General features: G+C 42.0%; 1 protein-coding gene across 5 annotated transcripts in view; it reads left to right on the forward strand.

Annotated features, from left to right (window-relative positions):
• Positions 1 to 17,499: 17,499 nt before the first annotated feature.
• The window catches only part of LOC139651634 (protein shisa-6-like), a 64,015-nt gene continuing 53,630 nt past the window's right edge, over positions 17,500 to 27,884 (forward strand). For 4 of the 5 annotated variants that reach the window (XM_071528634.1, XM_071528636.1, XM_071528637.1 and 1 more), the window contains exons 1-2: positions 17,500 to 18,062; positions 22,494 to 22,651. In XM_071528634.1, coding sequence (XP_071384735.1) covers positions 17,500 to 18,062; positions 22,494 to 22,651 — 721 coding nt within the window. Of the gene's footprint in view, positions 18,063 to 22,493; positions 22,652 to 23,934; positions 23,938 to 27,884 lie in introns of all 5 variants that reach the window. The other variant, XM_071528635.1, reaches the window with a different exon arrangement.

Consider the following 27,884-nt stretch of genomic DNA (forward strand, 5'->3'; position numbering starts at 1 on the left):
TCTCATCCCGTCTCCAGGGCTTCACAGTCACACATCCAGTTTCCTCATCTAACCCTTTGCTTCTGGCCACAACAGTCTCCTGCCAGTCGAAATTCCTGCCTTTCAGAAACATATGCAAGCTGTTGGATGCCCTATGCCAGTTTTTTTTTTTTTTTTTCGCACATGCCCCCAAGTGTGTTTGTTTGTGTATGAATGTATGTGTGTGTGTGTGTGTGTGTGTGTGTGAAAAACAGCGAGAAGACTGACAGACAGAGGTAGAAAGAGAAAACACGAACAAAGAAAAACAAAAATGACCATGTGTCTGTTAGCATTTTCCTTTCTTTTGCAAATCAAAAGCTGGAGCGCACAAGGACGTGGAGAAGTGAGAGGGTCGCGGCTGATTGCTGCTCAGCACATGTTGTCAATATGGAGGACAAGAAGAGTCTGCTGTGTGTGGTAGAAAGGGAGAGGGAACTGTTGGCCTTCTCCTTAATCTTCAATTTAGCTTTAAAGATCTTTTGGCCCTGACCTCTTGGACCCTACACATTAATGCTGATCATGAAGATGGCTTAAAAACCTTTTCCAGGTACGCGGTGACAGCTTGATTTAGTGATTAATATAATGAGTGGATGAGGGCATGTCTTGATGATAATTTTCGGTCAACAGAGTTACCGATTATTCAGATTTAATACCCTGGAATCCGCTTCGTTGCGGCTCCGACTCGGTGTTATTCTCAGTGGTAATTGAGGCCAGGGCAAAGTCATTTTTACGCCAGACCTCCAACTCACAGGAGTCGAGGCTGGAAGGGAATTAAAACTATTAGCTTTGCATAGATGAATTATTAAATGGAAAAAAGTTCATTTTCCAGTATTTCAGTGTGCACATTTTGTTTCTTTCAGTTTTGGCTTATGCAGCTAAGATAGTTTCACCTAAAAATGATATGACTGATGACAGTTGAGGGGTATGAACACATTTTGTCCTTTTGGGGTCAGAAGCAGGGTTTTGACTGCGTACCTTCACTGAGACAGCTGCTTCAAGTGATGAATAAGAAGCCAAGATGGGGTTATGACCTACTAACACTCAGCCCACATGCTGGTTTTTGCCTCGGCCCGCTCCTGGAGAGCCCTCTAAGACGTTTCCAAAAGGCTCTCTTTGTGTTGTGTTCCCCCCTGTCCAGACTCTGTTTCCTCGCCTCTCTCTTCCTCCAGCGGGCCATGCAGAGGTGCCAGGGATCTGAGCCCCGGTGCCATGAGCCCGGCTGGGTAACTCACATGAAAAGACGTTGCCTTTCCTCCTTCCCCCCCTGCGGTGGATTAATGATTTATTGCTCAGCCTTCTTGCTCTTCTCATCTTACTTGGAAGGGGAGAAAGAGAGAGTTTAACAAGCATGCTCGTTTTCTCCCCCAGCCTTCAGATAGTCCCCACTTATAGAGAAATGTGCCATGGTGCCACTGTGTGCAGCACAGCTGTGACCCAGTTCATAGACTTTCACCAGAAAAGCCTCAGCAGGGAGGAGAGAAATCCAGCAAGAAAACCATACCCGATGGGCAGAGCTCACTGATACGCCACATGTGATGCTCCCCAATCTCAATCCTCCCTCTCTTCCATACAGTTTTATGATGCCAGTCTACCACTGATGCACAGAGACTAACATTGCCTAGGATACTACTGTATACACTCACCGAGCACTTTATTAGGAATACCATACTAATACTGGGTAGGTATCAGCTTTCAGCTCAATGTCAACCAGCTACCAAAGTGATGTGTTGCTTTCTGAGATGCTTTTCTGCTCACCACAGTTGTAAAGAGGTTATCTGAGTTACTGTCACCTTTCTGTCAGCTCCAACCAGTCTGGCCATTCTCCTCTGACCTCTCTCATCAACAAGGCGTTTCTGTCCGCAGAACCCCCGCTCACTGGATGTTTTTTTTGTTTTTCGTACCATTCTGTGTGAACTCTAGAGACTGTTGTGTGTGAAAATCCCAGGAGATCAACAGTTTCAGAAATACTCAAACCAGCCCGTCTGGCACCAACAACCATGCCACGGTCAAAGTCAATGAGATCACATTTTTTCCCCGTTCTGATGCTTGATGTGAACATGAACTGAAGCTGCTGACCTGTATCTGCATGATCTTATGCATTGCACTGCTGCCACATGATTGGCTGAATGGATAATTGCATGAATAAGCAGGTGTACAGGTGTTCCTAATGAAGTGCTCGGTGAGTGTATATCAGGTAGTTTAAGCAAAGCAATCTGATTGGTCAAAGTCGGGTTCCAGCCATGCTGATAATTCCCATGATGCATGGCTAGCAGTGTTTTATTGGTTGCCATGCCAAGTCTTGAGGTAGCAAGGGAGGTGCGATCTTTCCTGCTTTCTCCTGTTTTAATTTGAACCAGAGGCGGGACCAAGTCAACTTTGCTCGAGTCCCAAGTCAGTCTCAAGTCTTGAGGCACAAGTCTCAAGTCAAGTCCCAAGTCTAAATGTAGAACAGTAAGTCAAGTCAGAACAAATCAAGAGTCAATCAATTTAATATCTTAAAGAAAACTAAATATCTAGGACTAGGCAATATGGTTTTAATAGGATAAAAACTTGGTGAGAGCATCATGAGTTTGATTTCTATAATCAGTTTTAACTTCAATAAATTCAATCATTCCATACAAATTCAGAAAACAGAATTTAAATGTAGTTGTCTGCTGGAACAAATCTCATCACTTTCAATCGAAGTCGTTTACACAAATACAAGAAACCTTTTCAAGTCATCAAAGTACAAGTCAAAGTCGAGTATTCTCTTCATGCATCAAGTCAAGTCTCAAGCAATTAAAATTGTGACTCGAGTCCAAGTCATGTAACTCCAGTTCCCACCTCTGGTATGTACACTACTATTATGCATACTGCTCTATGTTTACTACTTGGGAGAAAACCTTTCTGACAGTGCACACACATTAGGAAATCCCAGGAGAGAACAGCCTCATGGTTATTATTGCTATAAGCAATAACAACCTGTAATCAATACAATATGTGCTTATACTACTACTTTGCTTCTCAGACAGTAATAGCAGTAAAAAAAGTGAATGTATTTGCTTTCAGATATTGTGTAATGGTGAAAATCTCTGCCTCGAGAACCAAATGTGCCATATTTATGCTTGGATCAAATCCGTCTAGCACTCTCTTTTATGTTTACCCTTTATAATCCCTTGCATCATACTGTATCTATGAAGGGGAAAAAATATAGAGATTGAACTGCTTACTCTCCATTTTAAAGTGTATTTGTAGGAAGCTTTACTGTTGAATTTGTATATTAACTGGAAGACAAACAGTATACTATTTTCATCAGAGAGGCAGCAATCATCTATGATAAATGTGGTAAATGTTTTGTGTCCAAAGAAAAAATATTGAAATCGGAATAAGCAACTACACCTTTACATGAATTGGAAAACAATACATATATGTGTAAGTTTTAAGGGCTTTCGTGAACTTACATCTACAGCATGATATCAAATATATAAAAAAAACAAGTAAAAGTGTCATGTACTCAGTTTGTCATTCTAAAATTAGATTGAAAGAAAATTCACTTCCACCAAACCTCAGTGTCATTATAACTATTCTGAATGATAGTTCCAAAGCTAATATTGAAAATTAATTTCATGACAGCAGCTGATAGCAATCTTAATCCTTTAGTGTCATTAGATCTAAATCAATTAGCTCCAAATGAACCGCCCTCTGTTCCTTTTCAAAGCAATGGGGCATTTTACTCTACTGGATATTTCTCTCTCTTTCTCCGGCATACAGATGGTTTTCCCCTCGCTAGTTTATGGTCTGGATTATTACAGCCTTAGAAATAGCTTTGAAACCGCTTTTTATTAACTCATTTTATTCACAGCCCTTCAATCTGCACAATAACTTTACGACTTAAACTGAAAAAAAGAAAAGAAATTTTATTTAGTAGGAACAGCCCCTTGGGATGTCACATTTCGTTTTTGAGGGGGTACAATACACATCAATGTCCAGTCAACAGTTCAGGTGCTTCATTGTCCAAAAAAGTGAACATAAGAGAAGCATAAACAATATAAAAAAAAAAGCTATAAAAAAGAACAGAAAGATAATATAATAAAACTTTATTTATATAGCACTTTTCTTAACAAAGTTACAAAGTGCTTAACAAAAAGAATTAAAATAAAACAAAAGAAAAACAAACAGAGATCATGAAACAGAGGGGAATATAATGAAGTTACCCAAAAATATAGACTGTCAAAAGTGGGATAATAAAACACAGCAACATATCAAACATTCATAAAAGTTTTCCGATAAAAGAATGTTTTAAGAAGAGATTTATAAGACACTAAAGATGTTGCCTGTCTGATCTCGATAAGCAGACCGTTCCACAGTTTGGGAGCTCTAACTCTAGATAACATCAAACAAAATCAAAAAGTACAGGACCATGGTAAAAAATATACAAAACTTTAAAGCATGAGGAAGTCATTTTCAGATGTGAAAGTAAAGCAGTTTTAAACAGAACAAAAGAGGTAATAGATCGTAAAGGAGAAGGTAAATTATTCCAATCTAATGGTGCCTTAAACCTGCAATAAGTGATATCAGACCTTATAACCAATCATGAAACTAATGTGTGCTATGTGGAGATTTCATTGAGACGTAATGATATATAGTAAACCAATAACCACACAGCAGCAGCTGTGTTGCTGTTTTCACCCCTTTTCTGTCAAATTCTGCTCCAGAACGAAGCTCCTCCCGCTCCATTCAGCAGCTTTTCAGTTTTTTTTTAAAACTAGATTGGCTCCTCCCTGGCTGTTTAAAAGCGGTGCTCTCTCCCTACCATTCCTGAAAAAAATTCTCATAATGGCGGAATCGAGTAAACTTGTTAAATTAGTAAACCTGCTACCTACCTCCTCACTTGTCATTGTGGGACATGTAACCTTAAGTTCTGGCAAAGCGAGACTGGTAAGCGGCCAGACTTAAGACTAGCTTAGCTGTTAGCCTTTATGCACAGTGCTTTGCAATGTTTGTCCTTGGTAGGCCTCCGTAGTGCAGTGGCTTTGCTGTGCTTTATTTACAAATGTGTTTCTGTCACCGTCTAGTGGTCAGAAAATGTTGCTTATTACAGCTTTAAATGAAAAAGCTTTTTTACCGGCTTACCGATGGTTATTATAGACCCCTCGCTTCTCCACTTGGCTGGCTTTCTGTAGTGACCAGCTGTCAGTTGGACTTTTTCCACAGACTTCTGTACATTTCATGTTTTGAGAATGAAGACAGAGGGATTTTTGCTCACCATCCTAGATCAACACATCAGCCTCTATTGTTTTCGGCTGCTTTTGAAGCTTCTCCAGTAGCTTGGTGCCGTTCCACCTGGACCATGAGCTCAGTCGAACCAAGCTGGTCATCCGTGCTGATAGACCTGTTGATGTGATTGTCAGATGTTCCCTACCCGCATGGGAAAGATGCCATCGGTGTGGGATAACCTGGTTAGGATTCATGTTCAATCACCGCTCTTGGCTGCCGGTCTTGTTGCCTGTGGCATTTTGATTGAATGTTTTCCATTCACACGCAGAGCTCCCCTTAATGGCCCTTTTTATGTGACAGTGATCTATATGCAGGTAATTACAATTGGCAATGATGGATAGCGCTCTCAGATTTACCATGATTATATTGAGATTAAACATGTTTCAGAAATCCCAAATGTCAGAAACTATTACAAGGTCACAGGAAGAGCTGTTTCTCCAGTTCCTCGGTTGGCAATTTATTTGGAAGTGAATAACTGCCGCGCTTAATGTTCACGCTTGCCGCACTTCCCATACTCCCTTTGCATTTCCCTTTGTGTCAAATACAATTTTGAATATGCATGATGAGATGTTTGTGAATGGCAATGCTCCTCATGCCATGAAACCTGACAGTATTTACCTTCTAAACCATGCGCCTAGTCCATGATGATTACATCTCTTAGCATGCCTTGGCCGCTACAGAGTGTGAAAATACACTTTAGACACTTTAGAGACTCGTTTGATTTTTAGACAGACAGGTTTTATAGGCCTGTCTGACTGATTGAAACCTGCCAAAACTGAAACGGATGTGTTATACTGTAGGCATGATGAAGAAGCTAGTGATGTGGAATCTGAAGTTCAGTGTCCCTGAAAAGAAAAAGGAGAGAATGTAGAAAGTATTGTCCAGTGCCCTTATCTGTTAGTGATTTAATTGTCTTGCTGGCATATATCTCTGCTGCGTGATCTTTTATTTTAATCCAAGTCCCTTTTAGCCCCCTGTCATCGTAAACAACAATTTGTTCTTAATTGACCTCCCTTGTTAAATAAAGGTGAAGTAAAATATGAAAAAAAAAAAATGTTCAAGGATGTTCACTGAAAGCTTGGCTGGGCTTCAGCCAGCCGGTCAGGAAAGACTTCAGAGGAAGCCAAGGAGTTTCCTGGACTGAGAGGACATCCGCTGGAAAGACAAGGCCTTAAAGTCTAATTGGTCTGATTAGAAAGAGTCCTAAGCCAGCACTTGTGATTAAGTGGAGTGATGGAGGTGATAAAGGCTGACTGGCAGGTGGCACCGGGCCATTACATAGGCACAGGGAAGCAGAACTCCTGTTTAAATGTCTTGGCTGGCTGGCTGGTTGGCTGGCTATGTGACTGGTTGGCTGGCTGGCTGACTGGTGGCTCATTCTGCCTTATATTTTGCCCTCAGTGAGCAGGGACACAGGACCAGATCAGCTTTATCAAAGCCCTGTGTCCGTTTGATGCATCACACTGCTGCAGCCGTCATAGACTGGTTTATAAGTGTGAACAAATCCCAGCAAGAACAGAGGAAAGAACATTTCTGCTGCAGGAGTTTCAGCTTTTTCCTGTTGAGCCATCGCTTAATCATTTCATTCTTTCACCATGTGTTTGTGAAGATGACGATTATGCTGCTAAACCAACACATTTTCCCTGCATCTGTGCACAATTCAATATTTGTACTTATATACAATCATCAGATTGGATTTCATTTTCCCTGGGAGACATACCAACAAGTTACAATTCAGTTTAAAAACAATAACGGAGGAAAGGAGAGAGAAAAGACACCCATGTAGCTCTGCGGGGCATGTGCTGTAACTCAGTTTAGACGCCACAGAAAAGAGTTTGTTCTTTTCTTCCAGTTCTGATGACGTACGGCTGTTTTGTACTCTGCAACTTTGACAGTTGTGCCCCAGCGCATGCAAGTTCACTTTGGCATCTTGAAAGAACACAGTTTAGCATTGTCAACACTCAGCAGAATACATACACAGACATATACACACACACACACACACACACACACACAACTGTAAAAAAAATAAATAATATATGCACTCTCACACACACCTACACACATACACAATGTTAAACACAAGGGGCACGTCTCTGTAAAAAGCTTATGCCCCTGTCAGCCTCACAGTATAATTTTGGGACACAAGTCTTGACAAGGAATTAGGTCGTTGCACTGGTGGGGAGGGGTGAGGAGGAGGCGTGTGTCTGGAAACAGGGATATGATAACTGTAGGTTATATGTGCCTCTCACACCTGACTGCACAAACCTGTCTGCAATTTTCAGTATGGACAACTGGAAATGACCTACACATGCTTCAGCAAACAAACTATTCAACAATCAAGGTCACCAAAGACTATAAATAGTTCATAGTCTAAGGGTGCGATCACTCTTACGGTTTGTTTTCTTTGGTCCAAACCAGAGTGCAAAAGTGTATTACATTTTTGTATTTGGTTTGTTCACTATAGGTTGGCACTGCCCAGTTACAAGAGAACCAGGGCTTGTAAACAAAAGTCACATGGACTCATAAGAAGCTTGTTTATTGGACAGTTTCGGTAACCGGTCATCTTGCGAGGTCAGAGATTTTGGCAGCAGGGGGAGTCAAAACAAATCTGACTCCAGTTCCTGAAACTTTAACTGAGCATGATGGATTTGTCTGCGTTCTTTGCCGTAATTTACATTTTCTGGTGTTCATAGTTAAGAACACATAAAAGAAAAAGATTAATATGAGCATCTCTCCAGACTGCGGTTTGCCCTCGGTTCATTTTGTTATGCTAGACTTTCCAAGCATGAGGGACCGCTGGCTATTAGAGGTAAACATCTGTCTTCGGTCGTTTTGGGGTTGTTTCCTGCAGTTTGTATGCACGTTCTACCAAACCGCACCACATTTCTCTTGGAAGATGACAGAGACTCACATTTTCAGGCGTCTTGGTGCGGTTATTCAGTGCCACCAGAGTCTGGGTGGCGTTATTCTCACTTGGCCAAATGAACCGAACTAAAGGAGTAAACGCTCCAAATAAATCACTGCGAACAGTGTGTTGGTGTGAACGCACCCTGAGACTCACTCTCCGCTCTTCCCAGCACTGCTCCTCTTTAAATGTCTTGTATAGAAGGGGGAAAAAAAACGAAATAATACCCTGTGATCTGAGAAAGTGGTTGTGGGGATATTTTCATAAGATGATGAACTTGTCAGGATTAAATGACGGGCCTGGCATCTGTATGGGCCTGTATATAGAAGCTGTTCCACATGTCATGATAAGACACTCTCACATTAACCAAGTTACACAGCTCCACTCTCCACTCCCGAGGCTGCGTACAACTCAAATTGACTCAAATCTATTCCAAACCGAGATGTAGAGGCCACACCGAATGCAGCACAGTCCCTGCTCTTTTAACAAAACACTGCTGAGCTAAAAGAGCCTCTTGTGAGTGAATATGTGAATGCCCACTAAAGCAAACTGCACAACACACACACGAGGGAGCAGGCTTAATAGATCCCCGTCTCATAAAACACATCAAGTTCTTATTGCCTCTAGGTTATTAAAAGTAAATGTTATATTGACATTTCAATCAGTCAACCTCACTGGTTTCTTCAATGCATCGATGGTCAACGCCTACATCTTAAGGAATTTTCTTTGGACGTCTGTCTCAAAAGCAAACCAAAGGTCATCTATAGCCTCTTTGTAGGTTTATGTAACCTGCATTTACAGTTTTTCATAAGAATTTAAGATGGAATTCACCTTGTAAAGTCTCCAGAGAGAGATTAGAGCAACCCACTGTAAAATCCAGTTTGACGTTTTATCATCACAAAAAAAAACAAAAAATATATACCATGGACTGTAACTTAACAACACAACAATGTGGGCAGTGGATTTTTCATTTCCTATTTTCTGCCTCTGCACTGCATATCCAAGTGTAAGTCGATGGTTTAATTGGAAATATAAATTTTTTTTCTTTTACTCGCGAGAAAGTGTGTTTGTGAAATTCCTCGGCATTAATCTCCATCCATCCTTAATAAACCACTGGTTTCTCTCGATCTCTGCCCGGTGACAGTTTCTGCTGTAATTCCAAAGCTGTGACATTTATATCCAAATGGTAATTGATTCAGAGGAAGCTGTTAGTATGCAGCTACAATTTAACAACTCTTCTCTTGGGGGGGGATCAAGCTCTGGAAAGGGGAGACAAGATTTTTTTTGCATTTGCTGTTGTTGTTGTTGTTGTTTTCGGTGTTTGAGGCAGCTACCCGTGTGGCAACCCCCGGAGATGGAGGTAAAGATTGGAATGCTACGAAAGAGGTCGCTTGTTTTTTTTTCCATGTTTTGCTTCACCAACATACCTAGTGCAGCTGGATGGTGAGGCTGTTATTGATTGGCTGCCGCCGACAGAACGGACTTTGTCACAGGTAGTACACTCTATTCCCGCTGCAGGCTGTGTTTACTGGTGCGTCATATAGTCTTACCTGCGAAGTCAAGGCAGCAACAACAACAACAACAACGACGACAACAACAACAGGGACCGACAGGCAACAGTAATCCTCCCCAGATGCTGTCAGGCCTGGTGAACAGAAATAATGGCATCACATCCAGAGTGCTGACGGCGTGCGGTGCTGCAGAATTACAAAAGTTGTCACTCATGATTATCGCTCGTGAGCATTTGCCACGGACCGTTACAATTATGACACACTAAACGAGAACAAATGAAGTAATGATTGGGCATGTAATGTGACCTCTACCGACTATCAGCGGGGGTCATTGTGCGCCATCATCCTCATGACGCTTTTCCCTTCAACAGCTGCTAACATGGATGAAGGTAATCACTTACCATGAAAGGCACTATTAGCAAAAAATACACTGAAAATGAGGAGTTGTAGCACTCCGATATTATTCTGTTCATTAGAGCAAACCAGGAGCACAGCTGAAAACAAACAATAGTCCATTCATTCTGATTTAAAGCAATATTCCACTTAGTTTTTACACAGGGGTTGTTTGACACTTGACCGCCATGAAAACCAGAATATAAACTAATCATCAAGGTCGGATGCAGCTGGACGAGTTTGTAGTGTTCAGACTTTTACTTCCCATTCATTTGAATGAGCTACGAAAACAGCCTGAAAACTGACATTTGAAAAACATGTTGGTGAACAGATTCAGCAACAGATCCCCGTCCACAATCTGAGCTTAGCGAGGAAAATGGTCTGTATTCTGCAGTTTATTTTGTCTCACACCCTCTCATTCCCCCAGACCTCGCCCTGATCATTACTGTTGCACAAACTGAGATTAATTGACGACAAGGAGGAACTCTGATCCAATTTGAGGCACCTTACCACCAATTTCCTCAGTTATAAAGCCACTGTTTCCCGTGGCATCTTTCATTACACTCCCTTTTCTCTCAGAACAATGGTAACCAGCACGATGAGGATGCACCCCATAGTGACAGCTCTCACCAAATAGTTTGTTTTGTTATCAATCATTATTATTATTATTTGTTTTCACATCCCTGCCTGCGATACCAGTATTTGGTAGAAAGAGATATATCAGTGTGCTACAGTGGTCCTCTTAAACCCTGGAGTTATCGCTATTAAAACTGCACTTCATTTTCCAGCCAGCTCCGACTGCCAAATGTCTTCTCATAAATGTTTGTTCTTCACAAAACACCTGTGATAGTGTGACGCACACACACACACAAACACACACACTCAGTCTGCTCTCTGCCTCAACTTGTGTGCATATCTGTTTTGATATTGACTTTGCAATGACTGAGCCTCAGTCTCCTCTGAGTAAGTGTTTTGCGATTTTCGCTCCTTTCATCGTGCATTATGTTTCTTCCCTTAAGTTCATACCCAGTTTTTTACTCAACATTTCAAAAACGCACATTCCGGAAAATGATGATGCTTAAGCTTTAATTTCCCCCGACCCTCCTTTTCATTCTTTAGGAATTCATTAAGGATCCTATAATGTGTGACTCATCAAGTCGTTTGGGGCCAAATCAGAGGTGTGACTGTGGCTTGTACGCCCCTCTTCTGCATCACAGAGCAGTGAGGTATTTCAAATAGATGTGAATTCAAGGAATCAACACACCGCACACCAGCAGGCTCTCTGTTCATAAAAAGAGCACTCCAGCAATCAGAGCGCTGGCTGTGCAGCTTTGCTAGGGTTGATGGAAAGAGAGAGAGAGAGAGGGGGAGAGAAGAGGGGAAGAGCTTTTGAAGCTTTTCTCTCATTTACCCTTGTCTGGCTGGTCCTGATCCCTCTGTCATTCTCAGACCAGCCATGTTTGGAGAGGTTTATTTGAACTCTGGAGCTTTTAGTCCTTCAGTTTGGCTCGTTTGGCCAGGTGAGAACAATGACATTCGAACTCGGGTGGCACCAAATAACCGCGCCGAGACGCCTTGAGTGTGGGTGTCAGCGCTCCAACAAGAGGACTGCAGTGCGGTTCGTTAGGAGTGGGAATGTAACCCAAACCAGTTACAGGAAAGTACCCCAAAACTCTTGCCTGGTGTCCAGCCCCCATGAATCGCAGTCTTTAGCACTTTTTGAATTTGCATGCCGAATCATAGCGGTCTGGACGCAAGCCTATTCACGACCAATCATGGCGGCGTTCACTTCCGCAGCTTTTAAACATACTGATTGTTCCTGTTTTAATTCATCGATGCCATTACGTTTTTTAAGGACTGGCAAAATCGCTAAATCTAACTTGCTATCATCCAATTCCTTTGCTGGCGCTGCCATTTTGGTAGTTGTTGTCACGCTCTGTAACGCTACATCAACCATTCAAGTTTGATGGACAGTATAACGAAAATAACTGCCGGCTTGGAATTTAAAAAGCCTTTATTGTCATGGCTTAGAGCCAACGACCATAACGTCTTCATTGATTGAAACGCATTGGTTCTATCTTCAATAGGCTTTTTACATTATTAGCTTTTAGTCTCCTCCTTACTGGACTTGGAGTGTACAGCTCAAGATTTATTAAATGGCAATTTTCTCAAAATGACATATTCCCAGTATGCAAACTTTAGATATGGCCACCAAATTTGACCTGCTGCTTATTAACAAACATAACTGGTGATTTAAGGAGAATACTTTTGATATTTTTGGTCATTTCTATTTCAGGGGGTATTTTACATGAAAAAAAAAATGAAATTTTCATTGCGTTACATAATGTTTTGTAGATGATTTGATTAAAAAATATTTTTTTGGAAATCCCTGTGTAAATTACCATTTATTGTCATTCATCTGAATGAAATAGGAAAATGCACTCTCATACAAATACACTGACTACACTAAATACACTGAATACACTGAATTTATCCACTGAGGAAACACCAAATTTGCACATTTTTTTAATACTTGCTAATTTCTCATTTGAATGTGCTAATAACAAAATGAATAAATATCATAATACAAGTGTTTGTATTTGTGTCATATTCAACATGTAAAATTTAATTCTGATGGGATGAAAGGAAATTTCCTATCCACCCATGGTGCCTGGCCTACATTTTTAATTGTGAGATGAGCAGGCACCACAGGATCTGCCTCATGTGAAGTCAAGACAAACCCTGATCATTTCAGGACAGTGAATATCTCACCAAGCCTATTTGTGCTTGTCATGCAGTAAAGAAATGCCAGTGTTGCATATGATCTCTTTAAGTTGAGAGGCACACTGCCAGTATAGAGGTTCAGAGTTTTCATAGATAGAAATAGAGACAGAGGACGAGCTCTTTAGTGATTCCATGAAGACTGATGATGTTTTGGGAAAACACAGTCACATCAACATGCTTTTTAACATTCACCTTGCGTTGGGTGTTCAGCTTCAGCGCTGAAACATGCTGCGGCTGCCTGGCCCATTAACAAAGGCAGCCGAACGGACCCTTGAACAGGGCCGATGTCAGAGGAGAGCAATTCCCCTCTGCATGAGAACTGGGGCAGGCATTTTGGTTGGTGCTCTGAGCTAAGCCAAATCAAGACCCACATAAAATCCCTGATTGAAAGACAAAATATAGACCAACTGGATACAGAGAGAATGTGGGGCATATTCGTGATACTAATCAACGTGACAATTACAAGACAAGAGCTTTCGAGAGCCTCTACGCTCCTACTCCTGGCGTACGAGAGCTATATTACTTTTCCGGCGTGAGGTTGTTTTGCACTGTTGGCGCAGAAAGCCGACCCGGAGCTTGGGATCTCTCGCCGTCATTCATTATTTCATTCTTGTGTGGAAATATGGTCTCATTATTCTTCAGCCAATGTCGACCTCGTCGTTACCTGTCAGCGCTTTCTGCTGAGGCCAGCTTTGTGCACGCTAAGCTGTTAAACGCTAATGGACAATCCCTCTTCCCTTTGTGCTCAACATGCCATCTGATGTGCCATTTTGACTGACAGAGGAACGGGAGGTGTGGGGGGGGGGGGGGCTAATTTGCAAATGCTGTCTTCTGGAGCATCCGGTGTGGGGAGACATTCATCAAAAGCATTGTGCCCTTTTCTTGTCTCCTTGTCATATTATCTGCACAAGACTGTCAGGGGGGCTGTGGAGTTTATCACACTTGATTTCAAAGGCCTCCCTGGGTAGATCACATAACTTGTGTAGCTTATGAGTGTGCAATTAAGGCCCGGCTCTTCCCCTTCTACCTGTCAAGTGCAACAGTGTGAGATTAGCAGTGTCAGATTAAGACAAATGGGCAACTGATGAGGCCAAAAGTAATATGAGATGGGTTTGATTTGGAGATTTGAGACGATCATCCAGGAATCTCCACTGAAATTACCATTCAAATCCATTTGTTTAAGGCAGAGTACAAGCCAAATTAAATGACCTATCTAAAATCATTGATGTTTTCATTGATCCTACAGGTTGCTATCATCATCATCATCATCATCGCCAGTGGTTGAATCGTAGCCATTTTCTAAAATGATGATATTCTATGCAAACTGACAGGATGGTATACCTTTAAGTTAGTACTGTTTTCACATTGTTTATTAAAATTGGCTCTACCATGGTTTGGATAATAACAAAATTATAGTCTAAATACAAAAAATGTCACTGTATTCTCTTGTTACCTACAAAAATAATGTATTATGATTACAGATATGATTACTTCTGGGAATACTTTTAACGTGAAAGCAAGAAACTCAGAAGGCCATGTAAGTAGTGGCAGCTATTCTATGTCTTTATAAAATATGGCGAAATTTGTGTTTGTGATTTTTCATTTTATTTCTTATCTGTACCTGTACACCTCACATATGGCAAAGTAATCTGAAAGTAAGACAAAAGTAACACTCGGTGCTCTTGTGGAAAAAAGTAATGAAGTCCTGAAGGTTTATAGGTGATCAATGGGAAAAGGAATCACATCTATAAAAAAGTGAGATACTAGCTCTAAGACTGAAAACCTCCAATGTCCAAGGCTGTCTAAGTCCAGTAAGGAGACAAAAAGCTTCGACCATAAGGTCTTCATCAGTTGAAAAGCATTGGTTCAAAGCCACGACAATAAAGGCTTTTTAAATTTCGAGCTTTTAGTCTCTTCTCTCTCTTTCTCACTGGAGGTTTTCAATCTTAGAGTTTTCTATAATCTGAAATTAACTCAAATGAATCAGGATACATTACTGAGTTTAGGTAATCACTTGGATTTCATTACCGATTACAGTTCTGATGAAGTAACCAGTAACTGTAATGGAATACATTTTTAAAGTAACCGACCCAACTCTGCTTACCACAGAGAATACTTTGATAAAGAATACCTTTAACATAACTGAAGGATCGCTGTAATAACTTCAACGCAGGTCAATCTTAAATGTTGCAAAGTGCTCCAATAAACCTAATCGTCTTGTCCCACCGGAAGCTTCATTAAACCCCTCTGCTGTAAAAAGTAATAACAGCAGACCTTGGCCAAACAGCATTCACCTTGATCAAATAGCGCTCAAGCTGGCTAAAACAAATAATTCTTAGTTTTATCCTGCGTGGCTCATACCAGCTGGATGGGCTTTGACACACAGAACAGTAACTGAGCGAATGAGGACATGTGGACTTTAGACAAATGACAGGAAAGTATTTGAAAGTCAGTTTAAATATGGTTTCCTCTCTTTGACGTTTCCTCTCATTGACAACTTCCCTAACAGACGGATTGTCTTAATGCGGTAATTCCCATCCATCTGTACCGGGTTAAAACACACATTTGGCAAATACTATTAAACCAATCACTTGTTTCTCCTTGTCTGTACCTCCATGCAACCTCTTCTGTGGCAATGGGCTGTTGCATCATGGGATATTTCAGTCAATTCATGCATCTACAATTGCGGGAATCTAGGCTGGAAACAATATTGGGATGGAAATCAAGACGGTATATTGACTCAGTGGTGGAAAGAGTACTAGAATATCATACTGAAGTACTTTTACTTTGCTGATATTTTACTGACATACAAGTAAAACTACTGGTGTAAAAGTAAAAAGCTAATTTAAAATGTCGTCAGTAATTAAATAATTACTCTATTACAGTAACAAGAGTAAATGTAATTAGTTACTTCCACCATTACATGCCTCTCAGAGAGACACAGCCCCCCAAAAAAGACAACACTACAGTTTACCATGATTCTATAATTAACATTTGACATGTTTGTTTAGAATTTAATTATAACTTCCCCATTGATAAAGACATTTTGAAGCAGCCTCCTAAATCCTTTCCACCTTTCCCCTCACTTGCAAAGCCCTTGATTTATGGTTCTAAAGTAAAGCAGGATAAGCATGTTTTCACATAATTTGCTTGAACGAACACACACACGCACACACACACACACACACACACACACACACACACACACAAATACACGCACGCACGCACGCACCACACTGCAACACAAGACGTGATTGGTGACTTGTGAGTGGATGCAGCTTGTGTGTGCAGCGATGCGTGGATTTACACCGGCAGCGCCTTGCTTGACAGAGAACTTCTGATGCAGGGTGTGTGTGTGTGTGTGTGTGTGTGTGTGTGTGTTTACCTCAGAATTATTATTGAGTGCAGCCTGGAGGTATGACCAAGGAGGACGAGATGCCGATTGATAATTAACTGAGGTACCTGAATTGGTGACGTGGGTATAGGGGCGAGGGGGGGGGGGGGTTGGGTTTGGATGGTGGTGAGGGGGGTGGGGGGACGAATGAGAGAGAGAGAGAGAGAGAGAGAGAGAGAGAGAGAGCGAGAGAGGCGGGCCGGAGAGGAGAGAGAGGTCTTGCCTCTTGTCTTGCTGAGGCTCTTTGATTCAGTGGCAGTGGCTGAGAGACAACCCCGTTACCGGACACTGTTAACCCGGTAAGTGCTCATCATCTGCTTTTCTTTTTCTTGTTTTTCTTCTCTTTACACTTTTATGTTTCTCTCTCACTCGGAAAAAAAAAGTTAATTCTCCATTCGGTGGCGAGAAACTTGTAAGATAAAGGGGAATGAGAGTGTAACACGCCCCACAGCGCTGTATTTTTGTGGTTTCTTTGCTGCTGTGTAAAGGGGATTGCGCGGGGTTTTTTCTAGTTGAACCATTTGATTTTGATTTGTTAAAGGAAATTAGATGAAAAGAAGCAAGCATGGGCCCTATAACTTGGAGAAATGACTTGGAGAATACTGTATACGCGCTCTAAGCAGCCAAATAGAAACCTGTCGGCGCGGCGCTGTCCATGGTGCTGAAACCGCTCACTGCTTCACATTAACTGGATTACCATTTATTGTTAATTATCGATCCCAAATGGGTTCACCTCTTCCCCCTTAATGCCTATTTAATGATTAAGTTTGTCATTTTTTTTGCTTTATCTAACGTAAAGTCCCATTATTATCGACTAAATCTTCCTACACATGCCTCCCTTCTCCACAGGATAACTCCTAGATCAGCTTTCACCTCAAAACAAGAACTTAACGAGAGCTCATGGTACAGTGAAGGCGCATTTCTCCTGGAGGACATCAGCTCTTTATCGCGTCTCAAAGAGGACACTTGGCCAAAGCAAACTCCTGTAAGAAAATATATACTGGATGACCATAAAGTCGGAAGATGCACTATGTCTGATCGGTGCGAAAGCCGCCCGTCCAAGTCCCTCGGTGAAAGAGTGACACAGAAAGGAGTACCCGCAATGAAAAACCCCGCAAGAAGCTCCACTCGGTAAGAAGTGGACGAGTCATATTTAAAAAAAAAAAAAAAAAAACTGAAGTGGAGTGGAGGCCAAAAAAAAAAAAAAAAAAAAAAAAGCAGTGCGACCTCAAACGATGGGGATAAAACACCTTCTGCTTCTTTTGATTTACTTAGACCCGCTGAATGTGCTGTGCGCCGCCACCAACAAGAAGAGCAAAACGCCGCCGAGGAGGCACCCAAAGGTGAAGGAGGTCAACGGCAGCACCACGGCGGTGCCGCTGGCCGTGGCCGTGCCGGGGAGGATCACCCAGGTCCAGGCGCCCTCGATCGGCGTCGTCCACCACGACACCTGCCTGGGCTACTACGACGTGAGCGGGCAGTACGACAAAGAGTTCTCGTGCAACAACACCGACCACCGCTTCTGCTGCGGCAGCTGCTTCCTGCGCTTCTGCTGCGCGGACCGGGGGAAGCGGCTGGAGCAGAAGACCTGCACCAACTACAACACGCCGGACTGGATCAAAACGCAGCCCCCGTCGCCCGCGCCAACAGGTGATACGTACGATCCGGAGCTGGACCAGACCAACACCACGGTCTACATCACCTGCGGGGTTGTCGCGCTGGTCATTGCCATAGGGATTTCTGCGAAAGTTGCCTATGATAAAGCAACCAAGCCCCCTCAGGAAATGAATGTGCACAGGTAAGTCAGTCGCTCTCTCTCTCTCTCTCTCTCTCTCTCTCTCTCTCTCTCTCTCTCTCGCTCTGTTGCCATACAATTTACACTAAGTGCTATGCAGTGATGTAGTAAATGTAAATGTAAACGTAAATAAAAAGGTAGATAAACTACCTCCAATAGATGGCCAGCATCAGGCAAACAAGCAGCCATATGGGGTCAATTATATTTTCAGAAAAGCATGAATTTATGTTTTTTCCCCTCTCCTCCTATCAGTTTGATACCACTTACAATATTGTGTACTGTCAATTTACATCATAAAGATGTATGTCAGCCTGAAGAAGGTGGGTAAGGTGGGTTTACATGGGTTTAGCCTCCATTATGTCCCTGCTGCTGTGTTTTAAGACCGGTCGCTACATTATCGGCTTATCATTTTAGAGGGAAAAGTTGATGTGGCCTATAATTTGCCAGTGTTCACCCTCAGATGATTAGAGATTGGGAAAAACAGATCTTCAGACCTTCATATAACCCCGCAGAAATCCCCAGTTTGCCATGCAGTTAAGTCCGAAAATACTTTGCTACACTGCTAACAACCCATCAGTCTGGGCTGAGAGAACGTTCAGCATATTTTCCTCTTAAAATAAGGGCTTGGCTGTTAAAGACCATGAACTGTCTTGAGAAATTATACTCAGTTGTTGTCCTGGTGGCTCAGTTGGCTAAGGCACATACGATGTTACTGCGATGTCGTGGGTTCGATTCCAGCCTGGGACGTTTGTCGCATGTCCTCCCCCTCTCTCTTCCCCCGTCTTCCCTGTCTCTCTCTACTTTGAACTGCCTAATAAAGGCAAAAATGACAAAAATCATCTTACAAAATGAAATTATCACCACTCCATTCAGTTAGAGCTGCCTGTCATGAACAGCCTTAAAAATGTGCAAGGAAATGAGCTGCCCTATCAAAATCAAGAATTTATGCTTTTCTACGGTATTCCATTGTGTATGGATGGGGAAGGGGAGGCTCCTGGCATGGTTTAAGTCCGTTCAGCGCTAGAGGGCAAAGTAAATGCCAATAAAAGCCATGATGAGTGATCACCTCCATCCTGCTTTCATCCTGATGGGAGTGGTGTCTTCCACAATGACAAGACTTTCACCCACAAGGCACCAGCGGCTCACTGAATAGACTGATGGGCATTAAAGCAATGTAACAAACAAAAAAAACATACACACCCCATGGCCATCTCAGTCACCAGCTCGACCCATTTGAACTCTGTTTGGAAGTAGTGGAACAGACCTGAGGGACTTTTCCACCATCATCATCATCATTACCAAAACACCAAATGATGGAATTTGTCATGGAGGAATGGAAGAAGTCCTGACAATAATTGTAGAATCTGTGACAAGGTGCAGTGAGGATGCTCAGGAAGTGAACGATGGCCCAAAACCTGATTAACACACTCGATTTTGCTTCTTTTTTGACAGTTACGTGTGTTTTCTTCTTCAGTGTATCTTGAAACAAAGAGTAGATTCCAAAAAGCCTTGTCACTCAATGAGCATCAAGAAACACTGATCCACATCAATGGCTATGTATGTGTGTAGTATGGCAGACCGTGCATTATGGATGGGACAATGTGCTTACCTCACGATACGATTCGATACGCGATACAGAGTTCACGATTCGACACAACCACGATACGAAGTGATAAATAAAGGTTCGGTGACAACAGAGCCTGACTGTGCAGAATTATGTTTATTTCTGAGCCACAGATCTTTCTAGCGATGGCACTGGCTTGCTAGAATGTAAATAACAACGTAAACACGATTCACTTTGTGCCCCGCGATATGTATCGTCACATTTTTGTATCACTATATATTGAATTTCGATATATATCATCCCCTCCCAAACTGTACATGAGAGCGGTATGCAAATGACGCCGGGAGCGATCTCAGCTGCCAGCTGCGTCAGAGCGAGATAGGCTGAGTCTTGGTAAACATCCAAACAGCTTTCTAATGAATCTTATAACATCTCTTGAGCTAATTAAGCACAGAGTTGCTCTCCTCGCTCGGCTTTTTTTAAGGTTAGAGCGTTCTGAGAAAACCCCCCCGAGGAAAACTGTGATGTGGAGGTTTTTTAACATGATCTTTTAAATTTGTGAGGCTTGATTTAATTGGGGTTAAATCTGATTAAAATCTTGTGGGTTTTTTTTTTTTTTTTCTCCACCCTCTGGTCACAGTCGCTTAGTCATTGCTGTTATCCAATAGTTGAGCTTGATTTCCATTCGGGCCAGAGCAGAGGAGGATGCCTTGCCTCTCAGGAACTTGAGTAAAGTATGTGAAGATAACTTACCATTGGTTATACCTGGGTCATGTAGCTTTGGTGCCTGCTGCTTTTAAAATGTCAAGGGAGATTACTCAGCTTTGTTGCTCAGAGACACAATGTGGCAAGTTTTTGGTGTGAATGTCTAAATCCTTGGACTGACATCAAAGCAGAGGAGCTCTTTCAGCGGATCGATTAATTCCTTGTTTACCGATTGAATATTCTTCTCTAAGGTCAATAAAAATGTGACAGGCTGATGTTGTGAAAATGTACAAGGTAAGCTCCAGTGATCAACAACAAATGTCTTTTCAAAAAGGTAGCACACTCAGCTTTTTTTATATCCATATGGACTCATGAAACGTTGTAATACACCGTTTTTATTTGAAACAACAAACTTGGACCACAAAAAAAAAAAAAAAAGGCAGCGAAACTCATGATGCAGCAGTTCTGCCATCTCACCGCGCGGAGAAACGATGAAGTTTATGTCTTCTTAATGCTCTGCTATCGTAGCCATGGGGCAATGCTTTCAAGTGGAGCTGCTTAATGCCACCACTTCAATATGAGCAGTGGCCATGAGAGTTTAGAGAGAGAGAGAGAGAGAGAGAGAGAGAGAGAAAAGAGAGACAGAGCAAGGACAAACGAATGAGGAGGCTTGCCACAGTGGGCGCACAATAGCTTTTTTTATGATGTGTTTATTTTCACCAATCATTCGGCATAGTGCTGTGGTAATGATGTCTGCCGGAATAGACCTCAGTAGCCGGCTGGAGACATTCACGCTGACAGCCGTGACCAAAAAGAAGTGGTGGAACATGGGATTAGCTGCATACTTGGCAAGGGTTCGCTCCCAAAAAATGTGGAGAGCTCCTCTGTGAATTTCGCTGAAGTGATTTAGACTTCTACCTCGCCGGCTGAGGGAGGATTGTGAGCAGAATGCTGAGATGTTGGCAGACCTTTGCTGCTTCACCGGTGACCTTCACCAAAAAACACAAGAAAGGCCCGAGTGAGAGCCGGAGCCAGTGATTTGAGCGGGGCCTTATTGATCACCTTCTCCAGAGCAAACCAAGATGCAATTTATGCCCGGTCGGTCGGTCGGTGGGCGAGAATAATGCTTTGTTCTCAGATTGCACAAGTGAGAACGATGAGGTTCATGGCAAGAAGACTGAATATTGGCAAAAAATAGCACTAGAATCACTGAAAGTTCAAAGTAAAAGGGGCAGAAAAAGCCAAAAGTTTGAATAATATGCCTGCTGTTAGTGTTTTACTCTAAAATAGTTGTGGCATTTATACGTAATGCAATACCAACAGTTCCCATGCAATTTAGCAAAATAGCATGTAGGTGGCCTGATATTGAATGACAACAATCAAAAACACTTTGGGGCCCTTCCATGGAAAGCCTTAGGAAACTTTGCAACACGTGGACGTTTCATATTAACTCACATTTTGCAAATCCCCCCCTATTCCTGCACTGAGTGGAACTGGGCATGCTGCTGTAGCTCCTGCTGCACAAGACTTGGCAGCCAACTGGGACAATTTAAAATCAGGTCGCCTCTGTCTGTGAAAAAGATATGGTTAAAGTGTGCTCATCCTGGAAGGGAAATGCTATTAATATACTGTATATCTCCCAAAGTCACAGAGTTATGGAAAAGTGGACTGTGTGGTTGCTTTAGGTTGACATTGACACAGTTAAATTACTCTTTCGATTCCTTTAAGAAACAGAACGGATGGCACTTCATTTTGCCAACTGACACTGTGCTTCCAAAAGTTGAAAATAATGGTGGAGTATATGACAAAAGTGGAAAAAAATCGGTTTGAACATTTCTGTTTCATGCTCTCAAAGAAAAGACATTGATTTAAGTCTAAGAAACGAGGCCTTGTGCTGAACTCCAGTCCAGCATGAATAATACGACTCCTCTGTACCTTCTGTACGTTAGTATTGAAAATCTGACTCTTTTGTGGCTGTGGATGCAATTAGGATTCCCCTCTGTGCCTTGCTCCAAACTCCCATTCAAATTGGAACTGTAGCTAAATAAATTACGCAGGCCTTACGGGGGGATTGTAAGCTCAACAAATTTTGGTGGTGATTGCGAAAGGGGAAACGTTCTCGCTTAAACTGTTTAACACTTTTAATTTGTTTGTTTTCTCTTCAGAGCCCTGGCAGACATTTTGAGGCAACAAGGACCTATTCCAATATCTCAGTATGAGCATGAAAACATGGCAGCGATTGATGGATCGCCCAAAGACGACACACCGGTTCGAACGTCCAAGAATCATTACACCCCTGTTCACAGCAAGGCATCAAACCACGGTAGGTGAACCTATTTTGAAGGCCTATATCTCCTATTTTCTCAAGAAACTCATGTATAATCAAAATACACCCATATGTGTGCAGCAGTTTGGGAGAAGGGAGATCTCCTCGCTCTCTTAATCTGTCACAACGTCCTTTGATTGACACCCACTGAAATAGATGGACCGGCTGTGATCCTTAAGCTTTTTTTTCCTTTTTTTTCTAAGCTTTCTTAAGAGGAAATATATAAGGAAATATATAGCAAATTAAGCGCAAGGCCTCGGCTGAGTTGTCCTCTCCCTCACGCCGGGGTCCCATAAGCCTACTCAGCATTGGCTAAAAATTGAGATGCAAATTAACATCTTCTGCGGGAGACGCGTGCTTTTTGTCCAGAGATAATTCTGTCTTGCAACGCTGTTCCTCCTACTTTTATCCGGTCTCCAGATCCCTGCTCCGGGGATCAGCTCGTTTGCTAAGTGCCCTAGTATGGTGTCCCAGATTCAACAGTGTTATGTTTCACTCTCATGTCAAAGTTGCCCCCCCCCCCCACCACCACCACCACCACCCTTCTCCCCACTGCCACCCACCATCGAGGGATTGTGTCAGAGGAGAGCTGATATATACTGTACTGTACCGTGGGCTGTGAGCCGCTTTTCTCACATGGACTTCAGAAAGAAAAATACTTTTTTTGCTGGTGTATACAGTTTATGTAATTTAAATGTAAGGGGCCACTAGGAGTTATTTTTGCCTAAATTCTTGCTCCACCAAAGTAGAGTTGATTACACCACAACCTACATAGTCACCAATAAGCATGAAATAATCTTCTCCTTATCTCAAGCCTGCAACATTTAATGTAATAATCTGCACTATTTTTATATAAATAATGTCCCTTTTTCTACTCACTATTGATAAAACACAGTAGTCGTTCAATCTATAGCCAGTTCAGGAAAGCTTTCACATTTGCTCTAAACACCTGGTGTCTGGTAGCTCTTTCCTGGGTGCAAAGGAAGTGATGTGTTTTACGTTTCCAGCAGTTGCAACAGCTGTTCAATAAGTAGAAGAAGAACTGAGTAGTTAGCATGGCTGAAGAGACAAGGAAAAGAGCGCCACCGACAGAAACTCAAACTGCATCAACAGAAAATCCAAGGAAAAAGACGTCACAGTCCTGGACACACTGTTTGATTGACAGGTGACAGGCTCTGGGAAGTGCAGTGCAGAAACACCACAGCAGTGAGCGCTGAGCACCAAAGATGTCAGCAAAATCAGGTCAACAAGAATCTAGCAGATTATCACTTTAAATGCAGCGGGTTTTGAATTCCAGTCCTCCAAATTATCAGTCTAAAGCCAAGCAGTCTTGAGCAAAGAGGTGATCTGTCCACTTATCCCCAAACCAAACCTCAGTGTTATGGATGCTTCCCAAGTCTCTTTGACCCATGCCAGTCCTGGACTGGACCTGCATGCGTTGTGCCAATTGCTCTGACTTGGGTCATTTTTCAGATGTTAAACAAGTGAGTTAAGTGCTGTTGTGCTGCTGTGAGTTTGTACCGGCTGTAGCAGAGTCTGAGCCTCAACACAGGTGTGAAAACTGATGAGGGATGAAAAGAATCAATCGATTTTGTTATTCAAAATAATGTCTGTTGGTGCTACATGGCCTGTTTTTGGAAAAAATAATCAGTTATTCCCATAGGAATTTAAAACAAGCAGTCAATTTGAAGAATGCGTTCAGGCCCAGATCTACTGAAGGTCTGGGCCAGTGCTAATTGTTTTACGCTCATCAAAATGTAAGATTCTGATCTCCTAATCAGCCACACAAGGATTATGCATTTCTAAAACATGGAGGAAACTGGGGTATCTTTTTTTTTTTTTTTGCGCTTTTAACCTAATTAATATGTATTTTGAGGTATATCAGTTGTAAAGTGCAAAAATGGAGTAGGGATTAATCCAAATGACTCCCACCATGGGATTTACTAAAACAGATGGTGTTATTTTGTACAAGCTATTCAACACCCAGAGAAAAGATGTCTTAATTTCCCAACCTGTGTCTTACCAGCCTATTATTGCGTGCTGCATGTACCACGGTGTTGCCCTGCATGGAGGAATGCCTTTCAATGAAGAGAATGGACAGCGGGACGGGGAGGAGGAGGAGGAGGAGGAGGGTGGATGATGGATGATGTCCAGGCAGGGATGGAGGCGCACCAGGGGAGATGTGATTCAGAATTATTTTTTTACAGTGACAATGGGAACAATGCTAACAATGACTTGCAATTTTTTTTAAAAATGCATCTCTTTTCTCAATGTAGAAATGGCAAAAGCTTATAAAGTTTCATAAGTAATTCATAATTCATCCAATTTACCGGCTGAACGAAATAGATAGATAGATAGATAGATAGATAGATTAGCAAATAAATGTCTCTGGGTGTGTGCATGTTGTTCAAACAATTGAAACACTTTAAAAATAAGAACATGGGCTGCAGAAGCAATGAAAATATCAGATCATGACTAATGAAACCAAACATTACATGAATTTTTTTTTTTTTTTCATTTTATGAAATGAAAAAGTACATTTTGGGGGTCCAGGATGAGAAGTCTATCAGTTGGTGTTACGGCTGCAGGTTTCCTCACAGACTTCCTCTGGGATTTCCTCTTGATCTTCAGAGCCGTTGCTCTGGTCTCCATCCTGGTTGTCTGCCAGCTGAAGGAAACCTCTCTGCAAGCTGAAGACCTGAAGTCCTCTGAGTCCAGGACAGTTGAAGAGAAATAAGCATCATCCACCTTTTGGAGCTTTGAGCTTGTGTAGCTTGGATCCTCCTCGGTCTTGAAGTTCTTGAGGTTTTCATCACAGAACCGTTTAGTTTTGCTGCTGGTTGGCAGGATACAGGAGCCTTGATTTAAAGGATAAGTTTGGTGATTTTGGACCTATATATAATTTGTCTCTTACATACCTGTGGTACTTGGACGCACAGAGAGTGTTGCCGGGATGGACTGGGGCAAAAAAAAAAAGCCCTGGACTTTGACCCAGACCAGCCCACAACAACCGGCATGTGGATACTCCACAGTCCCTGACAGGGTCACGATACCTTAATCTTACCTCACAATACTATATCAGCCAAGGTATCACGATACCAAGTAGTAGGCTATCATAATAATATGATATTACTCTAAAACTGAACAAAAATATAAAAGCAGTATGCAACAATTTTCAAGATTTTACTTGGTTACTTGGTTTACAGTTCATATGAGAAAATCATTTGAGTGAAATGCTGGGCAAAGGAGAAATGCTCAGTAACATCTCTGGTCTGAAGACGTGGCCTCGGGCTGAAGGGAGGCTATAGGCTCTGATGACAGAGTATAGAGTGAACCTCCAGTGGACTGTAATGCCTCACCATTCGGTTTGGGTGTTTCACAGGATTAATCCACGCACCCTGAGGTGATTCTTTAGGCTTGGCCACTTCAGCACTCTCGTCCTCACAGGTTTCATCTTCAAATTCATCGTCTTCCCTTGGCAGAAGTTTCATTTCAAAGAACTTGGCTCTGAGCCTGTATAGCCTAGTGTGCACAGGAACGGTGAAGAAGTCCATATGCTGCTCCTCTCAGACTCCCACAGCCAAACCTGATCTGGTTCTCCACAACTTTGTTGTTCCTATAGATGTCCTTTTGGCCTCTGACGGAGCTATAGGCATCCTGCATCTGGTGGAATTCACTGAACTGCAGGCTCCATGGGGAAAAGTGGCATGTTGTGTAGTCCACATATTCTGCTTCGTCTGGGGGAGAGTCTTGGTTTATAAGATGGCCCTAGCGACTCCAGGCAGAGGGAAGCAGGTTGGCTGCAGTTGTAGAGATTCACTGGAGTAAAACCATCTACTGGGTCTCAGTAACAAAGCACAGAGTTCATGGGAGAAGAAGATGTAGATTTGGAATTATTTTCATGGGATGCAGCAGTATAAAATATACTCATACTGTCAATTTTCAGTATGCTGCATGTAATTCATTCTCTCTTTCCAATCCTTTTTGTCACTCATCTCAATATATAATATAACTAATAGAAAAATGCCATTAAAATAATGATTACAAATACGCCAAAGAGAGCAGCTTTACAGCATTTCTACTAAATGGGATAGTGTTACGAGAAAGGCAATAGAAACAGAATGATGATATGCAACATTGGGTGTGTTCTGGATTTGAATTGAATTTAAATCACCAATATATGGCATGCATTTAATCCCACTATACAGCAAAATGTGAAACTGCATCGTGACCCTATAATTCAGGACAGTCCAACTCTGACAGGCTGGCGGGTGCGTGTGCATTAGACGAGCACAAAGGCGATAGTTTCACAGGTTTGAGTCTGCTTGACACTTTGCCTGCCAGACTGCCCACTCGCCTCTCATTCAAAATGAATGACTCCAGGGCAACTATCTTGTTCTTTCTGAAATGGCCATCATTCAGCCTTGTGTAACAGCTACTATATGGATGTGCAGAGGTGGCACTATCTGTGACTGTTCAATCAGAATAATTATTTATGGCTGTATTTGTATTTACGTAAAACCAGAAGTGGATGTGACCTAAACCACAAGTGATCAGGAATGCTTAAAAATAATTTCTAGACAATGTATTTACTCTCTGTGTATTCCTACAGTTGCCTCACTTGACTTGGAGACAACGAGGATTCAGTTATAAATTGAAAAGTTGATGAACATCCAGGAAATTAAACTAAATTCTTTTGAAACATTGTTGATAAAGAACTATTGGTATTCATTTTACTTCTTGAATACTTTCAGAAAATTGGAGGTAGAAATCTTTTCCTTAAATTTTTAACAGCAGCAATAATAGTAATATTATTATTAATATTAATGATATGATATCATATATAACTGCTGGCAATATTTAAAAAATAGATGAAAAATGGACACTCAAAAGATTTTTTTCCCTTTCCTTCCAATCCATTTTGAATGGATGCACCATTCACCCTACTGCACAAGCATCATTCTCCATGTCTCACATGCCAGCACTGCCTGTAGTGCACCAAGACAGAATTTCAAAATAAGTTATATGTGGAACAAACATGCAAATCGTAATACATAAGGTCGCAGTGTTGCATCATACAAAACTATTGCATTTGTTGGGTTTGTTTGATCGGCATTTATTTGGCTGTTTGTTTGTTAGCCATCAGTTGCTGTCATGGCTGCAGGTCTTCCTCACAGTCTTCCACTGGGGAAGGAGACTCTTCTCTGGGATTTCCTCTTTAGCTCACCCA

Source organism: Centroberyx affinis, unplaced genomic scaffold, assembly GCF_046629955.1.
Source record: "Centroberyx affinis isolate AG114_WGS23_722 - 3 ecotype Tasmania unplaced genomic scaffold, CSIRO-AGI_Caff_v1 ptg001691l_1, whole genome shotgun sequence".
Taxonomy (NCBI): Eukaryota; Metazoa; Chordata; class Actinopteri; order Beryciformes; family Berycidae; genus Centroberyx; species Centroberyx affinis.